The sequence below is a fragment of the Miniopterus schreibersii genome (assembly GCF_964146895.1).
Source record: "Miniopterus schreibersii genome assembly, chromosome: 9".
NCBI classification, from domain to species: domain Eukaryota; kingdom Metazoa; phylum Chordata; class Mammalia; order Chiroptera; family Miniopteridae; genus Miniopterus; species Miniopterus schreibersii.
The window spans coordinates 38,950,004-38,977,189 of NC_138118.1; the positions used below are offsets into that span (position 1 = coordinate 38,950,004).

Consider the following 27,186-nt stretch of genomic DNA (forward strand, 5'->3'; position numbering starts at 1 on the left):
ATTCATGTTTTCAGGCAAAAAGTGATGAAAAATCTTTTCTTGATCTCATATGCCTAGGTCCTGAAACAAAAGTTTGGGTCTAATTTCATCTATGCCAGATTAAAAATATTGTTACAAGTCAGTGATTTCAGAGTTTTATTCCTATGTGGATATGAAGCAAAACTAGTTTAGATGTAATAATCTGGCACATTTGTTAGCAACACTACTAACTCCTAAATACTTGGAAAAACTAGTACCTGAGCATGAAATGTATTTTCTATATTTTTCAAGGAATTATGTTTTTACTTTTAATTAACATGAAATTAAAACTAATTTTAGTATTTGTAGTATGTTTTAAATCATCAGTATAAACATTTCTTCAGTTTCTTATACTTACAGCCTCTTACTTTCAATCTAGATATATCTATGAGTGTTCATCTATTTACAATGTCAGCCATTATTTTTGGTAATTTTGGGCTGACTAGCTGGAGATGAGGTTCTAACCGATGGTGACAGAGCAGAAAGTAGGGTTAGGTCCTTACAAAATGTTTGATTCACTTTTGCTAGCGAGTCTGAAAATACTTGGTTTTGATCAGAAATTTGAAAATGACAATGACAACAGAATTTCTGAGCGTATATCTTAAACTACATAAAAATTACAAGTGACAGAAAAAAGGCTTTTATTACATTTAATAGTGCTAATTCTGAAGACAATTCAAACTTCCATGAAGGCTAGTGAAGTGTTCAATGTAGAAACCAGAACAAATTTTGGTAAACTTGTTAAGAAACAAAATGCTCTAAGGAATGTTCTGAACATTATTTTCATTAGAAAAGTTAAGATAATTTTCATAGTTGTTTGAGGTGCTGTAATATGTCTACTGATACTCCCAGCTGTTTTACTAAACTCGCTGTCTGTTCTAAAATCCAAGTGAGGCTTGGGTTTCCAGAATGCGTATGCTCCTGTGTTCCACAACATTCTAAAGATGAACAATCTACCCCACTAAGATTATTGCCACAGTTTTTGTTAAACTCAGCATTATTTTCACAGAGTCTTTCATCTTTGGCTTCATCAATCTTTTTCTCAGCTGGAACTACATGACAAAGGTCCATATCCTGAATGGAGTCCAATAAATCTACAACGTGGGGCTGTGAAGTGATTGATTTCAGATGTTTGAGCACATACTCTTCACACTGGCCAACTGCATCCAGAAGATTATTTATTTCACTGATCAAAGCTGAACTATTATCATGAAGGTGACACCAGGAGAGCAAAGCACTGAATGAAAATATAAACAAGAGTTAAATAGGGAAAAAAATTAAACAATCATTGGCTTTTAGAATTTCTGATGTTAAGCACCACATGTTTCTTTTCTAGATAATACCATGCAAACTGAATTAATAATAATGCAAGTCAAAATCAAGAAAGTAATAATGGTAAAACAGGATTAAAAAATATATAAGGATATTATCTTTCAACAGAAATTAAACAATTGGGCTTAATCATATAAACTGTTTCTAATTCATAACCCCTCCTTCACAGATCTACATCCACTTTTCCTCATTTTAGATTTTCCCCTTATGAACTGTGCAGCTTCTGCTGAAGAGGGATATAACTCAGAAAGAGGGAGTGAAAGAGAGACCAGCAAAAATTAGTTTTTCCTTTAAGGGCATCAAACAGCTTCTAAACTAGTGATTCTTAACTGTGGATGTACAGTAGAATCACCTGGGGAGCTCTTAAAACTATCAAGGTCTAGGTCATATCCCAGACCAATTAAATCAGAATCTCTAGGGGTATTATTTTTTAAAGCTACCCAGCTGATATCAAGGTGCAGCCAAGGTTGAAAACCATTTCTCTAATCATATACAGCAGTTGCTTGCCATCAAAACTGAAGGTTAGAAAAATAAGTTTTTAGGCAATTTCACTTTCCCAACTTTGTCATAAGTATACACTGCTTGCTGAGTTAATACTTTTCTTGAAGAAGGTAAAAATCATTCTATTCCTAATAAATATTTTTCTTTACTTTTTTAGTACAAGATAGTACTTTTGTTTTTTGATATTTCAGATTATTCAGAAAATCATAACATAAAATGGTTGTAAAAAGTAATGTTATAAAAATGGAATTGATTTATATAAAAGACTTAGCAAGCTTCCTAAGCTTATAAAAGATGAATTTAACTTGATGTAAAGATGAACATGATCATTTCCTATGGTAGTAGACTACATATTCTGATTCCTACCATTGAATTTTCTAAAACCTTAAACACAATAACTTTTTTTTGGTTTTGATAACTTTTATTTTCTATCCTTTTTAAAATCACTGATTCTTTGCAGCATTTTCTCTATAGAGGGTAGTTTAAAAGGTATAGAGTATCAAGGGACAACCCTGTCATGCTCTTAGCTCCATGTGCCATTTGGCCACTTGGCTCTGAAATATGCCATTATTACTATGGAATCTTGACAGGTATTCAATGTTTAGGACTAAAGTAAATGGGATCATTTTTCTATTACCAGCTATAATTTTCATCATGTATTTCTAGTACAGAATTTTATCATCCTGTATTCTGCCACACATGCAAGACTAAAATCTTTATTCAAAACCTGAAGATCTTTTAAATTACTTTGAGATATAGATTGGCAATAGTTCAGATAGTAAAAAAATATACACCTTCCTATCTTTTCTTTGCTATAGAGGACACCTGGATCACACATTAAAGTGGATGAACTGATGATCTTGACTTTTTGAAGGCAATATTATCCTAATACTTTGCAGCAGTCTTGTGGATTTCACACTAGGAAAAGCACTTTACTTTAAACACTTTGTTTTTACATACCATTTTTATAAAAATCCTCCAGTAGTACTGACATTAAAATGACTCAGCACTTAAGTTTTAAAAATTACCTCAAAGTTCCTCTGAGTTGTCCATAGTTTATAATGACTTCTGCACCTTCTTTATAACCTTGATTGAAGCCCTGTTGAAGGGTAACTGCTTTGCCAGCCTCTAGTCCATCTCTATAGCCTTCCTAAAAATAAGTAATGAAGATTTGCAGCTGTAACATCAAGTGAACCATTGTAGGTTTTTCTAGGAAGTAACAGAATCAATTTAGAAAATCAATGAAAACAAGCCTTTCCTGTGTTAACACAATGGTTCTAAAACATATGGCATAGCTACACAAAGTAGACTATATTTCTCATAAAAATGTATTATTGGCTTATCCCATTAAAAATTCTATGTTAGCTAACCTATGGACACAGACAGACATTGGTATGGGGAAGGCCTGGGAGTGGGGCTGATGCTGGGTGGAGGGAATCAATGGGGGGGAAAAGGGGGGTGTCTGCTGTAATACTTTCAACAATAAAAATAAATTTAAAAAAATAAGGCAAACAAACAAAAAATGCTATGCTAGCAATTGCTTCATAGAAAGGATACATGGAGAATTACGCTCTGGCCCCTTTGTAACTGATTGGATTGGTATGGATAGGTGAGAAGGCAAGGCAGTAAGTAGGGCTATCAAAGGTCTAGGATAAGTGAAGCAGGGAAAGAAGAAATTGGTTTAGCAAAAGGAAAATAAGAAATCTAGCTTTAGAAATTTTGCATGATACCTAAATCCAAATAAACTGCAAATTCACTGTGGACAGAGATTTTTGTCCTGCATTTCCTCTGGTACCACAGCACTCAAAAAATGCTCAATCAAAAGATGCCCCAACTTCACATAAAGCATTTCTGAAATTGACAACATGGTTGTTGGGATAAGCAATTATTTTACTGAAACATTAAACAAAAGCAGATTTAGGGCAGTTTAATTGTTGGCAAGGATATTGAGTGGAAGTGGATCTCATCATTTGGTTCTGAAATAAATTCCGAGTGCTCCACCTGGAAATTGGGTGCGTGGTATTAAGCTTAATCTCTGTGAATAGCGAAGCAAATTAGAGATGGATAAATCATACCTAACAACAAAACCCCAACCCAACTTAATACTTTACCTAGTCACCAGTATTCCATATTACTTTCCCTTACTGCCCTTTGACAACATTCTTACATTCACTGTTGCCATATACGTACATAGATTAATATCACCCTTAACTTTAGGCTCCTCACCCATTCAGGCAATCCTGTAAACTGTGTAGCTGTCCTCTGACAGCCATTAGTGTAGTCAGTGTATACATTTCTCTCCCACCCTCTTCCCAAGGATCCTCATCAAATACCAATCTCTTCAAAATTTGGACTGTTTATTTTGGACGGACCGAGCGTCTAACCCACCCAGCAGGCGCTCGAGGACTGCGCCCTGTGGTTTCCCACGCTTTAAAGTAACCCACTGGGTAATCTTAGCAGGATACGGGACGGAGAGGCGGCAAGGGGTAGTGAGGCAATGCCGGGCCAGGCCAGACCGCTCTGGCCTCTAATCTCAGGCCCAGGTTCTTCACAACTCCGCGCCTCTCTCCCGGCAACTCAGCATATCAAGGGACACCCGCGCCCTCTACGCAGCTTTACTTTGACTCGTCTCTGCATCTGGGTCCGCCATTCCCGCTGCACCAGAAGCGACTCGTCTGCTTCTTCGTCAAACACCTCCCCCTCCTCTCCACCACCCGGGGCCGGAGGAGCTTTTGGAACCCAGGACATCACCGAGGGAACCACGGGGGCGCGGAGCACCGGAAGTTGCCTCAGCTCCTTCCTGTCTGAGGGGCGTGGAGGACGGTGCCTGGGCGGGGGGGGGGCGGGGGGGGCTGCGCATGCGCGCTGGGTGTTTAGGCGGTGGAAGCTGGATTAGGTGGATTCAGGCTCTTGTAGGTGCTTTTCCTTTGCTGCTGTTTTTGGGCCTGTCAATTTAGGAAACTTTTAAACCTGTACAGAATACTTAAGAATTTATTTACGCCAGGCTTACAATTGCTGGGAGCAAAAGCTCAACGGATTGAGAAAATGCTCCAGAGAATGGAAGCTTTGTACCTTATTTTATAAATTACAATCAAAGGAAGAGGCGTGAGGGGTTACATGAAATCCGTTGGTGATTAGAGATGTGGGAGAAAGCAAACCCAGGAAAACTCTGGGACTGGTTAAAAAGTAAAATGAACAGACACAACTTTTATAATGGTGGGTATAGGATAGTTAACATTTACAGTACAAAGAGATGGTATGTGGGAGAACAAAACAACAGGAGGGGTTCTGTGGTCGCCTGCTCTGGAGGGAGGGAAATTCTCTGAGGGTTCTGGAAAAGGGGGATTACTCTGATCTTCCAAAGGTATGTTACCATAGATGCAAAAAGACAATAGACAGGCTCATTTAAGGTAAAGATTGACCTTTGTCAAGGAAGATACTGGCCTAGGACATGAATACCCACCATGACTCACTTTTAGTTCGGAAGTTTTAATTTCTGACAGTCCTGTGTGATTACTTTAGGTCTCTGAGTTTGTAAGGTGGCCATGCAGGCCTACCCTGAGCTTGTCAGGTTTGTATGTGGCCCCTTTTTTGTCCACAGGCTTTTTCAGTTGACTTGAAATGTCAGCATGTGCCTGTTGTGGGTGAGGTGATTCTTTCCTCACACCAGGGCCCTCTGACCTTGACCTCTGCAGAGGACAGCCTGGAGCTTCAGAGAAACACTTTCCATTTTCCTGGAGGGTCTCCACAGTAGTCTGGGTTATCGGGAGTGTTGTTTGTAAAACCATTCCAGGTGGTTCAGTTGATGGGCTAGTACTGACCAACTCCCTGTCTATCCTTCCCTGGCTCCCTAAAAGTAGAGTATTGGCTAGGTTTTACTCAGCAACAGCAAGGTTCTGACATGTAGTAAATGCTGAAATAGATGTTAGTGAATGAATGACACCGGTAGTATTCCTGTTTTTGCCTTTTGTTTGCATGGTTATGTGGTAATGATGATTTATTTTACATATTTCTTTGAATACCTACCTTGTGCCAGGCAATATTGTAGGCATTTGGGATACACCAGTGAAAATACAGACAAAAATTCCAAACCCTTTGTGGATTTTACATTCATGTAGAATTGACAGTAGATTAACAATAACCACTATATAAGTAAATTGTAATTTGTTAGAAGATTATAGTTTGTTATAAATGATGCATGTTATGAAAAAAATTAAAACAAGCAAAGTAAGGGGAACCATGAGTATGTGTGTGAGTGAGGATGGGTGGTACAGGTTATAATATAAATGTTTAGAGAGAATTTTGTATATATATGATTTACTTGGTAGGTCCATGGGACATTCTCTACTTTGCTATGAAAAATACCTTGATAAACTGAAAAGAATAGAGATTTTACAGGTCATGTTCTCTGATCATAATCCAACAGAATTAGTAATAAATAATAAAAATAACCCCAATAATTTAAACTATAATATTGGACATTTGAAACACCCTCATAAATGACATTTGAATCAAAAAGGAAATAAAAATTAAAACAATATATACAATAATCAGTTAAAATCAAAATAATTCCAAAAATCATGGGGCCAGATGAAAGCTGTCTTAAGAGGCAATTCTATAGGCTTAAATGTCTTTATTATTAAAGAAGAAAGAAAAAAATACATAAACTTACTATAGATCTTAATTAGAAACAAAATGGCAGTAAGGGAAGCAATAAAGATAACAATTGAAATTAATAAAACAGAAAACCTCAAAACTTGCATAAATAAATCCAAAAGCTGGCTCTTTGAAAACACTAACAAAATAGATAATCCTTTCTTGACTCTGATTAAAAAAAAAAAAAAAAGAGAACAAAATTATGTAAGATAGACAGAAAGGAGGTAATGATGCAGAAGGAAATTAAAATTTTATAAATTACTAAAATTCAAGACAACACATTTGAAAACCTAGGAGATATGAATGACTTTCTAATAAAACAGACCCAACAACTAGGAAACATGAAGAGACTAATTACACTAGAAAAATTGGAGATTAAATACCTACTATAAAAATAGCATGGAGACTTTAGTTAAATCCTTTTTAAAGAACAATAGATAATTAAAATTTTATTTTTTTTATTATTATTATTTTTTTTACTATTCTAGGGCAAATAAAAAGATGGAAACTCCCTAAATCACTTAATGAAGCCAGCCTTACTATAACCTGATAAAGACAGTATCATATTCCTCCCCGGTAAGTTCATGAGTATGTATTCAAAAGAGAATTTGGTACCTTATCAAAAGAATAATTCAAGAGGTTTTATTCCGGGAAAGTAAACTTGCTATATTAGGAAATCTATAAGGATATTTTATTGCTTCAACAATTTAAAGGAGAGAAGCCATGTTATTTAATAAATGCTGAAAAGTTACTTGAAAAAATTAAAAAATCATTCTTGACAAAATAAAATAAAATAGAAATTACAAATTGATAAAGACTTTATAGAAATATCCAGCAGCAGGTAGTATTCTAAGCACTCAGATATTAAGATATTTCCTTTAGAGAAAAAAGAGGACATCTGGTGATCGCCATTATTCAACATTCTTTTGGAGACTAGTAAATGCAATAAGAGAGATAAAGTAATCTGTATAAATGTTGGATAATAAGAGATGAAGTTATTTCTTTTTGCTGCTGTTTATAGCTTATATGCCTAGAAAGGCCTTCAGTTAAAAACAACATAATAAGGGAATTTGGTAAGGTCTCTGGGTATAAGAAAAATAAACAGACCAATAGCCTCTTTTTATTTTCTGCAATAACCATCTAGAAATATAAATGAGGTCAATATTCCACTTGCAATACCAAGAAATATTGTTAGATATAGTATTTATATATTTGTTTAATATTTTGTATTTAGTATAGTATTTATAATGTCGGAAATATATTTTAAAGTCAGCTTTATTGAGGTATAATTTACATGCAGTAATATGCATAAGTGTACAGTTTTGGCAAATATACATACCTCTGTAACCACCACCCAATCAAGATACAGACCTTTCCATCACCCTGGAAAATTCCCTCATACTTGTTTGCAGTGAATTCCTCACCTTCTGAAGCAACCCCTGATTCAATTTCTATCACTCAAGATTAGTTTTGCCAGTTATAGAACTTCAGGGAAATGAAATCATGTGTCCTTTTATGTATTTGGCTTCTTTGACTCAACATAATGTTTTTTGAGAGTCATTGATGTAGGCTGTTCATTTTTCTTGCTAAGTACTGTTTTCATTGCATGATATACCATAATTTACCCTTTCACCTGTTGTTGGATATTTAGATCATTTCTAGTTTTTGGCCATTTAGAATAGAGCTGCTATGAACATTCTTGTGCAAGTGATTTTGTGTGCACATTTTTATTTCTCTTGGGTAAATATCTAGACATGGGTTTGTTGAGTCATATGGTAAATAAAAATTTAACTTTATAAGAAACTGCCAACTGTTTTCCAAAGTGATTTTGCTCTCCCACCAGCAGTGTATTTAGCGTCAGTTGCTGTACATCCTCTTCCTCACTTGGAATTGTCAACTTTTTAATATTAGCTTTTCTGATAGGTATGTAGTGGCATCTTACTATGGTTTTCATTTTTGTTTTCCAGATTACTTATGATATTGAACATCTTTTTATTACATTGTTTTCCATTTGCATGTCTTTTGAAATGAAGTCTTTGTCTATTTAAAAAAAATTGGGTAGTCTTATTGCATTTTAAAACTTCTTTATATATTCTGCACTTATGTCCTTTGTCAGATACATGAATTGCAAATATGTTCTTTGCAGTAGTTATAATCCATCAGGAGACAGCTGTGCAGATAGAGTTAGGAGTTCATGAAGTGTTTGGGGGATAGGGAGCATAATGCCTGTGAAAGATAGAGCGGAGGAAACATGATTAAACAGGAAAAGCCCATAAAAAGGGATGCTGATCTTATCTCTATAATAGGAAAGGGAAGAGGAAGCAGGATTGGGCAGAGGAAGCTTCAGATTGGTATGTAGATCTGACAAGGTCTTGGCCAATATAAAGGGGAGCTCTGGGGCAAAAGGCAAAGAGGAGTTCTGTGTTACACACACACAAGGCCTGGCCTTGGGGCTACTGCCATACTCAATTCCCGGCTGGGGCATGACCTGGAAGAATGTGATCTTGGCTGGAAAACTGAGGGAGATCCTGTAAGTGCTAACAGCTGGAGGCTGACAGCTGTATCTTGTCAAGAGCAAGATGATCTGTCAAGGTCCTTTCATATGTGTGATTCTATTTTTTTCCAAAACAGCTTTTCTTTCTTTTTCTTTTTAAAATGAACTGTAAATAACAATGACAACCCTGAATAAATTTTGGTGTCACAGTGTGATCTTACTCAAAGTATTTAGTAAATTTATCTTAGAGCTCAATTATCTCTTATATAAATACTCTACGATGAGGTCAACTTTTAAGATTCACTCAATTTTTGTTCCTATTCTGTTTATCGTTCACTTTGTCTTTTCTTTCAAAGCCTTCAACAATCCTTTTTTTTTTTTTTTAATTATCTTTATTGTTGAAAGTATTACAGTAGTCCCCTTTCCCCCCCACATTGATTCCCCACCACTCTGTATCCGACCCAGCCCCAGGCCTTCCCCATACTGTTGTACATGGATTAAGCATTTATGCATATAAATTCTTTAATTAATCTCTCCCCACCCACTCCCCCACCCAGGCCTTCTGAGATTTGTCAGTGTGTTCCATGCTTCTATATCTCTGGATCTATTTTGTTCATCAGTTTATTTTGTTCATTGTATTCCACATATGAGTGAGGTCATGTGGTACTTGTCTTTCTCTAACTGGCTTATTTCACTTAGCATAACACTCTCCAGTTCCATCCATGCTGTCCCAAAGGGTAAGAGATCCCTCTTTTTTACAGCTTTATAATATTCCATGGTATAAATGTACCACAGCTTTTTTATCCACTCATCTACTGATGGGCAATTGAGCTGTTTCCAGATCTTAGCTATTGTAAATTGTGCTGCTATGAACATAGGGATGCATACGTTCATCCTGATTGGTTTTTTGGGTTTCTTAGGATATATTCTTAGAAGTGGGGTCACTGGGTCAAATAGCAGTTCCATACTGAATTTTTTAGGAAACTCCATAATGTTTTCCATAGTGGCTGCACCAGTCTGCATTCCCACCAGCAGTGTACTAGGGTTCTCTTTTCTCCACACCTCACCAGCACTTGTTATTTGTTGATTTGTTGATGGTAGCCATTCTGACAGGTATGAGGTGATATATTGTGATTTTAATTTGCATGTCTCTGATGATTAGTGATGTTGAACATTTTTTCATATGTCTCTTGGCCATCTGTATCTCCTCTTTGAAGTGTCTATTTAGTCCTTTGCCCATTTTTAATTGGATTGTTTGTCTTCCTATTGTTAAGTTGTGTGAGTTCCTTATATATTTTGGATATTAACTTTTAGTCAGATGTGTCTTTGGCAAGTATGTTCTCCCATACTCTGGGCTTCCTTTTTGTTTTGTTGGTTTCTTTTGCTGTGCAGAAGCTTTTATTTTGATGTAGTCTCATTTGTTTATTTTCTCTTTTGTTTCCTTTGCTCTGGGATATGTATCAGCAAACACATTGCTACGAGAGATGTCTGAGATTTTACTGCCTATGTTTTCCTCTAGGATTTTTATGGTTTCATGTCTTACATTTAAGTCTTTTATCCATTTTGAATTTACTTTTGTGTATGTTGTAAGTTGGTGGTCTAGTTTCATGTTTTTGCATCTATCTGTCCAATTTTCCCAGCACCATTTATTGAAGAGACTGTATTTACTCCATTGTATGTTCTTGCCTCCTTTGTCAAATATTAATTGACCATAACGGCTTAGGTCGATTTCTGGGTTTGCTGTTCTGTTCCACTGATCAATATGTCTGTTCTTGTACCAGTACCAGGCTGTTTTGATTACAGTGGCTTTGTAGTACAACTTGATATCTGGTATTTTGATTCCCTTGAACTTGCTTCTTCTTTTTCAAGATTGCCATTGCTATTTGGGATCTTTTTTGGTTCCATATAAATTTTCAAAGTGTATGTTCTAGATCTGTGAAATACGCTGTTGGTATTTTAATAGGGATTTCATTTGAATTTATAGGTTGCTTTGGGTAGTATGGACATTTTAAGGATGTTAATTCTTCCAGTCCATTTAACACAGTATATTCTTCCATTTGTTTATATCTTCCTCTATCTCTTTTTGGACCATCCTATAGTTTCTCAAGTACAGGTCTTTTACCTCCTTGGTTAAGTTTATCCCCAAGTGTCTTAATTTTTTTGTTGCAATGGTAAATGGGATTGTTTTTTTAATATCTCTTTCTGTTAGTTCATTATTGGTGTTTAAAAATGCCATCAATTTCTGGGTGTTAATTTTGTATCCTGCTACCTTGCTGAATTTATTTATTAAATCTAGTAGTTTTTTGGTGGTGTCTTTAGGATTTTCTATGTACAATATCATGTCCTCTGAAAATAATGACAGTTTTACTTCCTTCCTCCTTTCCAGTTGGATGCCTTTTATGTTTTCTTCTTATCTGATCGCTGTGGCTAGGATTTCTAGTACTACGTTGATTAAGAGTGGTGAAAGTGGACACCCCTGTTTTGTTCCTGTTCTTAAGGGGAGTGCTTTTAGTTTTTGCCCATTGAGTATGATGTTGGCTGTAGGTTTGTCATATATGATGTTTATTATGTTGAGTTATGATCCCTCTATTCCCACTTTTCTGAGATTTTTTATCAAAAATGGGTGTTGGATTTTGTGGAATGTTTTTCCTGTGTCTACTGATATGATCACGTGATATTTTCCTTTAAATTTGTTTATGTGGTGTGTCACATTTATTGATTTGTGAATATTGTACCAGCCTTGAATCCCTCTATTAAATCCCATTTGGTCATGGTGTATGATATTTTTAATATGTTGTTGGATCTGATTTGCTACTATTTTGTTCAGGATTTTAGCATCTGTGTTCATCAGGGATTTGGCCTGTAATTCTCTTTCTTTGTAGTGTCTTTATCTGGTTGTGGAATTAGGCTAATGCTAGCCTTGTAAAAAGAGCTTGGAAGTGTTCCTTCCTCTTGGATTTTTTGGAATAATTTGAGGAGGAGAGGTGTTAGTTCTTTGAATATTTGGTAAAACTCCCCTTTGAAGCCACCCTGACCAGGGCTTTTGTGTGCTGGGAGTTTTTTGATTACTGCTTCAACTTCATCAGTAGTTATCAGCCTATTCAGGTTTTCTGACTCTGCCTGATTGAGTTTTGGAAGGTTATATTTTTCTAGGAATTTGTCCATTTTATCCAGGTTGTCCTGCTGGGTGGCATATGGTTGTTCATAGTATTTTCTTACAATCCTTTGTATTTCTGTTGGGTCAGTTGTTACTCTCTCTTTCATTTCTGAATTTGTTTATGTGGGTCCTCTCTCTGTTTCTTGATGAGTCTGGCTAAAAATTCATCAATTTTGTTTATCTTTTTAAAGAACCAGCTCTTGGTTTCATTGATGTTTTGTATTGATTTTTTACTCTTTATGTCATTTATTTTCAATCTAACTTTTATTATTTCCTTCCTTCTACTTATTCTGGGCTTCTCTTGTTCTCTCTCTAAGTCCTTTAGTTGTACGGTTAGTTTATTAGAAGTTTTTTGTTTGTTTTTAATTTGTCTTTAATGTTGAAAGTATTACACATGTCCCCTTTCCCCCCCATTGATCCCCTCCACCCTGTATCCCTACCTCCAGGCCTTCACCACACTATTGTCTGTGTCCAAGGATTATGCATATATGCATATAAATTCTTATGTTAATCTCTCACCGTCTAATCACCCACCCCCACCTTCCCTCTCAGATTCCTCAGTCTGTTCCATGCTTCTATGTCTCTGGATCTATTTTGTTCATTGGTTTATTTTGTTTATTAGATTTCACATATGAGTAAGGTCATGTGACACTTGTCCTTGTCTGACTGTCTTATTTTGCTTAGCATAATAATCTCCAGGTCCCACCAGGCTGTCTCAAAGAGTAAGGCATCCTTCATTTTTACAGCTGCATAGTATTTCATGGTGTCAGTGTTTGAGAAGATACTTGATATAATTTCAGTCCTCTTGAACTTGACTTGTTTTGTGTTCTAACATGTGGTCTACCTTTGAAAATGTCTCATGTGCAGTTGAAGAGAATACATTTTTGGTAGTATTGGAACCGAATGTTCTGTAAATGTCAATTAAATCCATCTTATCTAGTGTGTCATTTAGAGCCACTGTTTACTTTTTCATTTTTTTTTGGAAGATCTATCCACTATGACTGTATTGCTGTCTATCATTTAAAGTCCTCCTGAAGTTTTTTGGTGTTTTGTTTTTTCAGCTTGTGTGAGTCTTTTCTTCTGAGTTGGGTCTCTTATAGACAGCATATATTTGGGTATTGTTTTCTTATCCATTCAGTTACACTGTGTCTTTTGATTAGGACATTTAATCCATTTATATTTAAGGTTATTATTGATAGGTACTTATCTTTTGCCATTTTATTTTTTATGCCCATTTTTTTCATTCTCTCTATTTCAACTTCTTGTTACAGCAGTTCCTTGAACATTTCTTGCGGTGCTGGTTTGGTGGTGATAAATTTCTTTAGCCTTTTTTTTTGTCTGGAAAACTCTTTATTTCACCATCTATTTTGAATGATAGCCTTGCTCGATAAAGTAGTCTTGGTTTCAGATCCTTGTTTATCATTACCTTGAATACTTCATGTCATTCCCTTCTGGCCAGTACACCACAGCAAAGTGTAAACTTCACAGGGTGGGGTAAGAGATTTTCCAGTGGGTGTGGCAACTGCTTCCCACCCCCAGCAAAAGCTGGCTGGCTGGCAAAGGTCTGCCTGAGAAAGATGTCCTCTGCAATATGGGGGAATGACTCAGCAGAGGAATCCAGATGGCTGCCCTCTGAGCTGTTTCCAGCACCCTCAACCCTGGATTCTCCTCGCACTGCTCCAGTCCACTCTGCCCTCCCTCTACCAGAGCCCAATGTGAGTGGCTGCACATTGGGCTCTGGCACTTTGTGCATTGCTCCTTTAAGAGGGTGCAATGGCCTTTCCAGCCATTTCTCCCTGGTAGACAGAAACCCTGCTGCTTTTCACAAACAGATGTTATTATGTGGGCACTTTCCTCAGTTCTGGTGCTCTGGGCTGGGAAGCCCAGCTTGGGGTTTAGGCCCCAGAGTTCTCAGTGGAAACCTCCCATGGCTGAGATATCCCTCTGGACCTTCAGCTGCTGCCTGTGGTTGCCCAGCCAGCCCTCTCACACCTCCTCACTTCTTAACAATCTCTATGCAGCCTCCACTTTAGGTCCTTGATTATGAGGGAGCTCTCCAGCTAGTCTTCAGTTGAATATTCAGGATGGTTTTTCTAGATTTTAGTTGTAATTCCAGTTTGGTCCTTGGAGAATGTCAGTGTAGTTCTGGTTAATCTGCCACCTTCTTGGAATCCCTCAACAATCCTTTTTTTATGTCCTTCTATTTCCCATCTCCTGCTAAGTTTCCTACATTTTATTTGTGCCTTTTGTAAATTGCTATTTTATAATTGGCATAATAAACCCTAAGAGGGCACAGACCTTTTTCTTGCTTCCTCATCAAAGTTTCTAGCATACTGGCTTTAATTGTTAAGTCTCTGGCAACCAGCCAGCAGGATTCCTGATTTCTACTTGCCAAGGGAAGTAGTTTTCCACTTTTCCTTGTCCTTTCTACACTTTCAGATGTTCTGTGAACTTTGGTGATATTCAGTTGACTGCTTTTGGGTGCCATCTTTTAATTTTAATATCAGGTTTTCTCTAAGCCTATATAATATGTATTAAAAAATATAATTGTTGCTAGTGTTGCACCGAATTAAGCAAAGGATGGCCCTCTCAGATTTTGCTTTAGGGATAATATTCCGAGTGGGAGAACATTCAAAATATAGCTTCTAAAGAGAGGGCTTTAGAATAAGTACAGGAGATAGGTCGATCCTGGGTAAAGTTGCCTTTATTTTAAACTAGTGTGTCTACAGAAGACTCCAGTTATAATAGAGCTGTCAAAGCTATGAGGAAAATTATTAGTTCAATATAGAATGTTTGTTGAGTATTAGAAAGGATGAAGTAGAAATGTCAAACAGGAAGGCTGATTGGTCTTTCAAATGGCCAAATGATGGACAGCTATGTCTGATAGCATTTAAACGTGTTCAAATTTGTCTTATATTTCAAAAAAGCCTTCCTCAACTCCAAGCTCTCCTCTGGCTACTGCTCTATGCTTCTCCTTCCTTTTGCAACTAAACTTCTTGAAAGAGTCAGTGTCTTCACTTTTGTGCCTCTCACTTTCCATCTCACTGCACTTTGCCTTCCAACCCCACTATACAATGTAAAATTGGAGCGAGGGGGTTAGGGACAATTTTCACAGTATTTTTGCTGATGATTCTTAAACTCTCCCTCCAGCTCAGCTCTTCTCTGTGCATCAGACTCATGTATCTAACTGCCTGTAGGATATGTCAATTAGATTTACCATATGAGTTTTAATTTTAACATTTAAATTTAAAGTTTAAATTTAACATTCACATGTATCTTTCTTTCCTTTCAGTATTCTTCCTCCTCTTATGTTTTCTAGCTCCTTGATGCTTAAACTGTGGTGCAGGCACTTATACCATCAGCATCACCTGGGAGCAGAATTCCTGGTCCCATTCCAGACCTATTGAATCAGAATCTGCATCCTCAGGTGATTTGTATGCACATTCAAGTTTGAGAACCATTGCAACTCATTGAAAGGTCACCACATCAGCACATTTACTGTGTCCTAAATATTTCTTTCATTTGTCCATTTTTCTTCATTCCCACTCCCAATTCCCTGGTTCAGGCTACCATCCTGTCTTATCTAGATAGAACAGCTTCCTGACTGGTCCCCTTGCCTATGTCCTATTTTACAGCCCACTTTTACTACTAGCCAGAGTATTATTCCTAAAGCAAAATCTGAGAGTGCCGTCCCTTGTTTAATTTGGTGCAATACTTTCTGATTGCTCTCAAGATAAGGCCCACATGCTTTTACATGGCCCCAAATGCCATGCATGATCTGGCTTCTGCTCACCTTTCTGGCCTCATTTCTTGCTACCTTTCACTTACACATATCCATTTTGCCTTTGCCTCATAATTTTCCCTCTGCCTAGAAATGTAACCTCTCTCTCTACTAAAGGCTACTTATATTAGATGTACTTCCATTTGGAAGTCTTTTTCTGATCTTCTAAGTCTGGGTTAGTTTTCTTTACCACCTTATATTATGAAGCCTAATTGTCTACAGTTCCTACTAGATTGTAAGCTCTTTGAGGTAGGGACTCTATGTCCTAGTTAACTAGTTATCCTTACTGCCTATTTAAACTGTCAATAAATACTTATTCAATAAATGAATGATTTTTTATTAAGAATATTCCATCCCCTTTGCTGTTAGTGGAAGGCTACATTTGGAATGAGATTTGGAGACTGTGCCTCTTTGGAAATATGGTAGACATTGCTAATATTCACTATTACCTGGTTCTTTTTCTATTTCTAGTTACCGACAATTCTATACTTTTTAACCTGCTGGCACATAGGTAGGTCTAAACATGACTAATTCCAGTCATTGGCTAGTAAGTTTAGGTCCTTAAAGTTCCTGCCTGAGCTCCAGCTCCCTCTTCTCCTGATACAACAATCGTAATGTTCAGGTACTGAGGTAAAAATATGAAGCCAACCTGGATCTCTGAGTTATCACTGGGAAGGAACTTCCCTGGAGAGCCATTGACCCTATGGTAGACTTTGTGTGTAGGAGAAATGAACTTAAATTAGTTCAACTACTAAGATTTAGGAGTAAATATGTTATTTATCAAAGCAGTACAAGTACAAGTACTATATGTGTTCTGTCTGATCTTTCTGGGTGTTTTCTTATATACTCACATGTTTTAAAACAGCACCTAGGTATTTCAACTTTCCCTGTCTTCATTAATATCTTCATACCAAAATTTACCTCTGATTTGGCGTTGCGTATTGAACTATAAATTGGACATCTGAACCAAGAGTACCATAGGAACCTCATATTTCATATGCCTAAAACTAAACTCATTGTCTTTCTACCCCAAACCTGCTCTCCCTCTTGCATTCTTAATATCAGATAGTTCCACAACCGTGCCCTCTGCTATTTGACAGGCAATAGAGCACAGGAGCTGAATATGGGCAATGAATAGATAAAAAGTGGTTAGCTATACAATGGGATATTTATTCAGCCATAAAAAGGAGTGAAATACTGATAAATGCTACAACATGGGTGAACCTTGAAAACATTATGCTAAGTGAAAGAAGCCATTGACAAAAGGCTACATATTGTGTGATTCCATTACATTAAATGTCCAGAATAGGTAAACACAAAGAGACAGAATATAGACTAATGTTTGTCAGGGCTTAGGAGGAAGGCAAAGTGGAGAATGCTAATGGGTACAAGGTTTCTTTGTGGAATAATGAAAATATTCTGAAATTAGATAATGTTGATAGTTACACAACTTTGTGAATATACTAAAACTTACTAAATTGTATACTTCAAAATGTGAATTTTATGGCATGATGGCATGGAAATTATATCTTAAAAAAGTTACCCGTAGAGAAGAATAACAATTTTAAAAGTCAACAGCTTATACTTTTAGATGAAACAGAAGATTAAAGGCCAGTTTTGAAGACTGTCTATTATTTTATTGCACAGATTTCACTTAAAGAATAAAACATACCATCAGTGTTTGAAGAACATGTTGTCTCAAATAATGATATAACATCAGTGTTTACACTGTAAAGCCAAACTCAACATTACAATTTATACTAAACAATATTACTCCAAGATGGCTAGTAGAATGAAAATGGAGAAGGGGAAAAAAGCTTTAAAAATGTGTTAAGGTGGGGGATCCAGGAAGATGGCTGCACTGTGACAAGAAGCAGAGCACCTGTGCTCCCAGCTATAGACTCAAGTTACCACTAAAATAGTGCGTAACCAGCTTGGAAAAACCATAGAAATATACATGAGTAGTCATATTTTGAGTAGGGAGCATAGAAGAAACATCATAGAGTCTGTACGGGGGGAGGGTGTAGAAAGGAGGAGTTGCATCTGAAGCCTGTCCTGGGCTCCAAGGCCCTAGGGATAGAGGCTGCAAAGCTCCCTCACCTTGGAAGTGTGGACTGGCAACCAAAAGCTGGGATCTCAAACCCTGAGGGGAGGAGAAGGGAAGGAGAGCCAATGTGGGGAGGACAGAGGGACCCAGGGGAAGAGTGTGCCTGTGAGGAGGGAGCTGAACCTTCCCAGTTAAACAAAGCTTCTAATGGCAGCCACAACAGGCGTTTTTCACACCAGGTGCAGACCACAGGAAAGGCTAACCCACAGTGTGTGGCTTCCAAATAGAAAGGGGCCAGAGGACTGCACTGAGCAGGGACTCTCTGCCTTCCTCTAAGGCATTGTGTCAACCCCCAGAAAGTATTTGTTCTGTGTGGCATGGGTACAGGGAGGATAGCCCTCCTGCTACCACCAGAGAGGGTCTGGAGCCACCAGAATGGCAGATTGGAACTCCATCCCCCTGAGCTGCTGGTGGGGCAGATCAGGACTCCAGTCACCAGAGCTGCCAGAGGGGAGGGTCAGGTCTTTAGCTACTAGAGCTGCTATGTGTTGCTAATTGTTTTTTTTTTACTTGCTCTGAGGGGAGCCGGAATAGCACCCAATGAGCTGCCCCAGTATTACTGAGATCAGCTGTGCAGGGGAGCTATGGGGAGATGACTCTCTGACCCATCCTGCTTGGTACCAAGGCGCTGGGGTGACGGGACCTGGCAGGGCAGATTCTCTGCTTGTGTGTTGCTTTGTGCATTTTTGAGTTTCTGATTGCTGAACAGGTGTCCACCTTCCTGGCTTGCACTGGGGAGACAGACCAGCAAAACCTAGACTTTGTGTCTGCATTGTGGGGAGTTTGAAATAAGCGCCTTGTATATCAGCCAACTAGATCTAGGAAAGGAGGGGCAGAACACGCCTACCTCTCCTGCAGACTAGGAGTACCACCCTCAATAAGAAAGGGGCTGGTTCAGCTCACAGAAGCCCAAAATATCCCCTGCACTGCATAGTCCTGAGGGAATAAAGAGAACAGCTCACAGGAGGATATTACAAGAGTAAGACTCTCAGGGACTATTGTTTAGGGACTGGAGGAAAAGCTTAAAACCCCTGCTGGCAGCTGGAGAGGCAAAGTGCTCACCAGGATTTCTTTAACCAAATGCACTGAGCCCAGGCTGCTGAAACTGCACATACAGAAAAGGCAACAGACTGAAGTCAATTGGAACCTATAGCAGGCCATGGTATGGCAAACTAGAATTGGAGAATAGACTGAGGAGTTGGCTTTGAAGCAGAGACTAACTTCCATACAATGAGTACCTGACAGCAAAACCTCTAAGTAAGGGGAGAAATATCCCAAGCTACACAAGCTGGCCTGCACCCTAAGGACACTTCAGAAGACCCTGGAGTAAGACCAGGCAACCAAAGGGGGGAAGCAAAATAGCTGACAAGTGGAGGTGGTCCATAGAGAGAGCCTCAGACCAGCAATCTACCTAAGGACAACAGAGCCAAACCTAGATAGATCCTGACATTGGCTGGTACAAAAGTACCTCCCAAGAACCCAAAATCAGCATACAAATCAGTGAGCCTCAGACAACATAAGCCACCCAAATGAAACTTACCTGATTGAATTTTTTTTATTTAGGAAAAAAAAGACAAGAAAAAAATTTTCATTTAATTTCTTTAATTTTAAAATTTTTAAATTAATTTAAAAAAATTGTTTAGCTTTGATTGTTCTTCATTTTTATTTTTATTTTTTGCCTTGTTTTGTTTTGTTTTTTGTTCCATTATCAAGATTTTATTGATATTCTCGGCTTAATTTCTGGGACATTATCACAATTACCAACAAGTTTAATGCTTTTCTCTATTGTTTCCCTCATATCTCTTATTGGACTCCTTCCCTGCCCTTGCTTTATCTTACTCTTTCTTCTTCCATTTGCATAACTTCTTTTTTCTTTATTTCTTCTTTCTTTTCTTTTTCTTCCTTCTGTCTCCCTGTCTTTTAGTTAGTTTGTTTATGTTTGTCTCTTTATTGTATTTTTTATTTTTCAACTATTTTCCTATTCCTATGCGCTATCCTTTTTTGCTCACCCTTCTTTCAGAATATTTTCTCTGCACCTTTTATCTCCCAGTAGCTTCTCTAGTTTTTACATTTTATTTTATTTTATTATTATTTTTTTTATTTCTTGATGCTATTAGCAATAATATCCTTTTTTTCTTTCTCACTCTATTTTTTCTTTCTCTCTCTCTCTTTTTTTTTTGCTTTAGCATTTGTGTCCTCCTTTCACTCTCCCAATTCTACTTTCACTTGGGATATTTTCATCGTGATTGTCAGGAAATTTTGTAAGATACTGCTTGTTTCCTGGCAGTTTGGTTGTGCATTGTTTGTCTTGCCAACAACTGTACAACAGGTCACCTTATGTGGTTGGGGCTGAGCCACACAATTAGCCAAACTCAGAAGGGAGTCCTCCCAAGAACTAGTCAACAACAATTTAGACCCAATCACAATAGGAGAGCCCAAAGGACCCCAAAAAGGGACACCCACAAAAAGAACATGCCTAGATCAAGTTGCTCAGATGTATAAGGAAAACACATGTCTCAGCTCCACTGGACATACATTACAAAATCCCACCCCACAAGACTGTGAGGCAGCAAATATATTTCATATACAGAAACAAATACTAAGAGCCAACACAATGGGAAGACAAAGAAACAATCCCTCAAACAATAGAAAAGGAAAAATTGCCAGAATAAGACTTTGATGAGATGGAGTTAAGCAAGTTATCAGAAATAGAGTTCAGAGTAATGGTTATAAACATGTTGAAGAAATTAATGAGAACAAGACACTTACTGGAAAGGTAAAGGAATTTAGTGAAAACATGAAAAAAGAGCTAAATATCATAAATAAGAACCAAGCAGAAATGAAGAATACTATAGCTGATAACAGGAATATGCTGGAAGGAATTAAAAGCAAGCTCAATAAAGCAGAGGATAGAATGAGTGAATTAGAAGATAAGACAGAAAAAAAACCACCTAATCAGAGCAGCAAAAAGAAAAAACACTTAAAAACCATGAGGACAATCAAAGAGAGCTTTGGGACAACATGAAGCAAAACAACACTCATCACAGGGATGCCAGAGGGGGAGGAAAGTGAGCAAGGGATAGAGAACATGGTGGAGGAAATAATGACAGAAAACTTCCCTATGCTGGTGAGGGAGAAAGCCACACAAGTTCAAAAAGCACAGAGGATTCTAAATGAAGAACCCAAAGAGACCCACTCCAAGACACATCATAATTAAAATGGCAAATGTTAAGGACAAAGGACAAAAAGAATATTAAGGGCTGCAAAAGAGAGTCAAACAGTGACTTGCAAGGGAACCCCCATAAGGCTGACAGCAGATTTCTTAACAGAAACACTTCAGGCCAGAAGGGAGTGGCACAAAGTTCTCAAAATAATGAAAAGCAAGAACATGCAACCAAGACTGCTTTATCCAGCAAGCTATCATTTAAAATTTAAGGTGAAATAAAGAGCTTCTAAGACTAAAGGAGTTCAGTACCACAAAACCAGCATTGCAAGAAATGCTAAAAGGACTGCTTTAAGAAAAAGAAGAAATATTGTGAAAAAGGTACATCTGCATAAAGGGGGAAAAATGGCATTAAATAAGTGTCTATCAATAGTAACCTTAAATGTAAACAGAATAAATGCTCTACCCAAAAGACAAAGGTTGGGAGATTCAAGATGGCAGCAGACTGAGTGGAAACTACACTGACACTCTCCCAGGACTAATCTGGATTTGCAACTAAAACAGAAAAACCATCCTGGAATCCAACTGAAGACTAGCTGGAGAGCACCCTCACAACCAAAGAGGAAAAGTGGAGACCACACAGAGACTGATAAGAAGTGTGGACATGAGAGGGCTGTCTGAGCTCCCACAGGCAGCAGCTGAAGGTCCAGAGGGTTATCTCAGCTGTGGGGGGTTCCCACTGAGAACTCTGGGGCCTAAACCCCAAGCTGGGCTTCCCAGCCAAGAGCACCAGAACTGAGAAAGGTACCCACATAACATCTGGCTGTGAAAAGCAGCCGAGCTTCTGTCTGCCAGGGAGAGGCAGCTGGAACTGCAGGCACCCTCTTAAAGAACCAACGAACAATGTTTCATGTGCAGCCACTCACCTTGGGCTCCAGCAGTGGGGAAGGGGAGAGGACTGGAGCTGTGAGAGGAGAGTCATTCCCCCAACTGTAGGGGACATTTTTATTGGGAGATAAATTTTTGACTTTTGCCTGAGGGGGGAAACAATTGCCCCACCCTACTGGAGAGCCTCTCACTTTGCCCAGAAGAGCTTCTACAGCCTGAAGCTCATTAAGTGAATCAGATTACCCAGTCTTCAGACTGAGACAGACCTCAGAATTCTTTGAGTCTTTGCTTGATCTGTTTTGGGACCCGAGCCTTAGAAAAGCAGACTTTGGTGTGCATCTCAGTCCTGTCCAAAAGCATCCAGCCTCCAGCAGTGAAGACTTCAAGCCTGGGGTTGTAGATAGCCCCAAACAGGGTACTCAGGGCCAGTCACAAACTGCATCTGACATTGGCCTGTACCAGAAACCCTCCAAAAAGACTGAGAATCCTAGAAGATCTACCTAACACTTAGCCAAAATGGGGAGACCAAAAAGCACGACCCAAATGAAAGAACAAGAGAAGTCTCCATAAGAGCCAAATGAAACAGAGATAAGCAATCTCTCAGACACAGAGTTCAAAATACTGATTGTAAGGATGCTCAACAGCATGAAAAAAGATTTGGAAACTATGAAAAATGACAAGTCAGAAATGAAGAATGACAAAGCAAAAATAAAGAATACATTAGAAGGAATAAACAGCAGATTAGAGGAAGCTGAGGATTGGATCAGTGAATTAGAAGACAGGGTAGAAAAAAATCAGTCAGATTTCCAAAAACAAAAAACAATTAAAAAACAGAAGGACAGCCTAAGGGAGTTGTGGGACAGCATAAAACATAACAATATTTGTATTATACAAGTGCCAGAGGAGGTTGACAGTAAGCAGGGTTTAGAGAAATAATGATAGAAAACTTTTCTAACCAGGTCAAGGAAAAAGGCACACAGGTTCTGGAGGCACAGAGAGTCCCAAGCAAGAAGAATCCAAAGAGGCCCACACCCAGACACATCATAATTAAAATGTTAAGAATCCAAGACAAAGAGAGAATCTTAAAAAACACTAGAGAAAAGCAGTTTGATACCTCCAAAGGAGCTCCCATAAGGCTGTCATCTGACTTCTCATTGGAAACTCTACAGGCCAGAAGGGAATGGCATGAAGTATTCAAGATAATGCAAAACAAGGATCTGAAACCAAGACTACTCTATCCAGTGAGATTATCAATCAAGCTGGATGGTGAAATAAAGAGCTTCAGAAACAAAAAAAAGACTAAAAGACTTTATCACTACAAAACCCGCATTACAGGAAATGTTAAAGGACTCTTATAATTAGAAGTAGAAATAAAGAGAATGAGAAGCACAGCTATAAAGAAACAAAATGTCAGAAGATAAGTACCTTTCCATAATATGCTTAAATGTAAATGGATTAAATGCCCCAGTAAAAAGATATAGGGTGGCTGAATGGATAAGAAAACATGACTCGAATATATGCTGTCTACAAGAGAGCCACCTCAGAACAAAAGACTCATACAACATGAGAGTGAAGGGATGCAAAAAAATTTTCCATGCCAATGGAAATGAAAAAAAAAGCTGGGGTAGCAATACTTATATCAGACAAAATAGACTTCAAAATGAAGACCACAATGAGAGACAAGAAAGATCATTACATTATACTAAGGAGATCAATGCAGCAAGAAGATATAACCCTGATAAACATATATGCACCTAATATGGAAGAACCTAAATTTATAAAAAAACTTCTAGAGGACTTTAAGGGAGAGATCGACAGCAATATGATTGTACTCAGGGACTTTAAAACCCCATCGACTTCACTGGATAGGTCTTGCAGTCAAAAAATCAACAAGGAAACAGTGACCCTAAATGACACACTACATCAGATGGATTTAATCGACATTTACAGAACATTCAACCCCAAACTTGCAGAATATACATTCTTTCAAGTGCACATGGGACATTTTCAAAGATAGACCACATGTTAGGACACAAAACAAGTCTCAATAAGTTCAAGGAGACTGAAATTATATCAAGCATCTTCTCAGAGCAGATGGCATGAAATGAGAAATCAACTACAATAAAAACACTAAAAGACATTTAAACACATGGAGACTGAAAAGCATGTTTTTAAACAATGAATGGGTTACCAAAGAGATTAAGAAAGGAATAAAAAACTTCCTGGAAACAAATGAAAATGAACACACAACAACTCCAACTCTATGGGACATAATGAAAGCATTCTTGAGACGGAAGTTCATGGCACTACAAGCCTACCTCAAAAAACAAGAAAAACTTCTAATAGACTCTTGAACCCTACAGTTTAAAAACTTAGAAAGAGAAAAACAAGAAAAACCCAGAGTAAGTAGAAGGAAAGAAATAATAAAGATCAGAGCAAAAATAAATGGCATAGAGACTAAAAAACAAAAAACAAAACATCAATGAAACCAAGAGCTGGTTCTTTGAAAAGATAAGATTGATGAACCTTTAGCCAGACTCATCAAGGAACAAAGAGAGAGGACCCAAATAAACAAAATCATAGACAAAAGAGGTAAAATAACAAGTGACCAAACAGAAGTACAAAGGACTGTAAGAGAATAATATGAACTATATGCCACCAAACTGGACAACCCAGATGAAATAGATAAATTCCTAGAAAAATAGAACCATTCAAAACTCAATCAGGAAGAGTCAGAAAGTCTAAATAGGTTGATAACTGCTGATGAAGTTGAAGCAGTAATCAAAGGGCTCCAAGTGCACAAAGCCCTGGTCAGGATGACTTCACATGGGAGTTTTACCAAACATTCAAAGAAGAATTATCACATATCCTCCTCAACCTATTTCAAAAAACCAAAAAGAAAGAACACTTCCAAATTTTTTAAATGAGGCCAGCATTAGCCTAACTCCCAAACCAGATAAAGACACTAGAAAGAAAGAGAATTAGAGGCCAATATCCCTGATGAATATAGATTCTAAAATCCTCAACAAACTATTAGCAAATTGGATCCAGCAATATATTAAAAAGATCATACACCATGACCAAGTGGGATTTATTCCAAGGATGCAGGCTGGTACAATATTCACAAATCAATGAACGTTATACATCACATAAAAAAAAATTGAAAGATAAAAATCACATGATCATATAAATAGATGCAGAAAAAGCATTCCACAAAATCCATCACCGATTTTTGATAAAAACTCTCAGCAAAGTGGGAATAGAAGGATCATACCTCAACATAATAGAGGCCATATATGAAAAACCTACAGCCAACATCATACTCAAAGGGCAAAATGAAACCCTTTCTCCTAAGCACAGAAACAAGACAGGGGTGTCCACTTTCACCACTCTTATTCAGCAGAGTACTGGAAGTCCTAGCCTCAGCAATCAGAGAAGAAGAAAACATAAAAGGTATCCAAATTGGAAAGGAGGAAACAAAGCTGTCATAATATGCAGATGACATGGTATTGTACATAAAGAATTCTAAAGACTCCACCATAAAACTACTAGATTTAATTAATGAATTCAGCAAGGCAGCAGGATAAAAAATTAACACCCAGAAATCAATGACATTTTTACACACCAATAATAAACTTTCAGAAACAGAAACTTAAAAAACAATCCCATTTACCATTGCAACTAAAAAAATAAGATAACTAGGAATAAACTTAACCAAAGATGTAAAAGACCTTACTCTAAAAACTACAGGACACTGAAAAAAAAAAAATAGAGGAAGATATAAACAAATGGAAAAATATACCATGCTTATGGGTTGAAAGAATTAATTTCATTAAAATGTCCATATTACCCAAAGCAATCTATAATTTCAATGCAACCCTTATTAAAATACTAACAGCATATTTCACAGATCTGGAACAAACACTTCAAAAATTTATATGGAACCAAGAAACACCCTGAATAGCCATGGAATCCTGAGAAAGAAAAACAAAGTTGGAGGGATCACAATACCAGATATCAAGATATACTACAAAGCCATTGTAATCAAAACAGCCTGGTACTGTCACAAGAACAGACATAAAGATCAGTGAAACAGAACAGAGAACCCAGAAATTGACCCATGCCATTATGGTCATTTAATATTTGAGAAAGGAGGCAAGAACATAAAATGTAGTAAAGATAGTCTTTTCAATAAATGATGTTGGAAAAATTGGACAGCTACATGCAAAAAAGTGAAACTAGATCACCAACTTACACCATACACAAAAGTAAATTCAAAATGGATAAACGACTTAAATGTAAGACATGAAACCATAAAAATCCTAGAGGAAAACAGGCAGTAAAATCTCAGACATCTCTTCTAGCAATATGTTTGATGATACATCTCCTGGGGCAAGAGAAACTAAGGAGAAAATAAAGAAATGGGACTGCATCAAAATAAAAAGCTTCTGCACAGCAAAGAAAACAGTCAACAAAACAAAAAGGAAACCGACTGCATGGGAGAATATATTTGTGAACAACACACCTGATAAAGGGTTGATATCCAAAATATATAAGGAACTTATACAACTTAACAAAAGAAAGACAAGCAATCCAGTTAAGAAATGGGCAAAAGACCTGAATAGACACTTCTCCAAAGAGGGCATACAAATGGCTAAGAGGCATACGAAATAATGCTCAAGGTCACTAATCATCAGATATGCAAATTAAAACCACAATTAAGTATCACTTCACACCTTTTTTTTTTTGTCATAACTAATTTATTGAATGAATAGTATATGCAATACAAATAAAAGGAAACTAATGCTACAAACTACAATTTTGAAAATAAAGCCAATATAACAGGAACAAAATATACATAATAAGAGAGGAATGTTTGACTTTGACCCATAATGCATTCCTTATCTTTACAATTAACCTAAATGTCTGTTAGAACAAAACTGTATACCTTGGTCTAACTTGAGTGCTTTTTAAAAAAGCAACATTCTGGAAGAACACTTCTTTTGCTTTGAGATATTTAAGATTCACACATTTGTTCAAGTACATAGATTCTGATTCAACAGTAGATCTATATAGCTTGTTATTCTCT

The 27,186-nt window shown here is 37.4% G+C and overlaps 1 protein-coding gene across 1 annotated transcript; it reads right to left on the reverse strand.

Moving 5' to 3' along the window:
- Nucleotides 1-642: 642 nt before the first annotated feature.
- YAE1 (YAE1 maturation factor of ABCE1) lies at nt 643-4,651 on the reverse strand. Its single transcript, XM_081147370.1, has 3 exons — nt 4,471-4,651; nt 2,880-3,001; nt 643-1,255 (listed from the first exon to the last, which is right to left on the reverse strand). The coding sequence occupies exons 1-3, from the start codon at nt 4,597-4,599 to the stop codon at nt 826-828; spliced, it is 681 nt and encodes a 226-aa protein (XP_081003496.1). The 5' UTR covers nt 4,600-4,651; the 3' UTR covers nt 643-825.
- Nucleotides 4,652-27,186: the final 22,535 nt, after the last annotated feature.

Bases quoted from the DNA above. Each gene is read 5' to 3' on its own strand.
- YAE1 (XM_081147370.1), bottom strand. From the start codon at position 4,599: ATGTCCTGGGTTCCAAAAGCTCCTCCGGCCCCGGGTGGTGGAGAGGAG. The intron at 3,002-4,470 runs GTAAAGCTGCGT...ACTTATTTTTAG, and splicing joins AGATGCAGAGACGAGTCAAA to GAAGGCTATAGAGATGGACT. The intron at 1,256-2,879 runs GTAATTTTTAAA...ATTTTCATTCAG, and splicing joins CAACTCAGAGGAACTTTGAG to TGCTTTGCTCTCCTGGTGTC.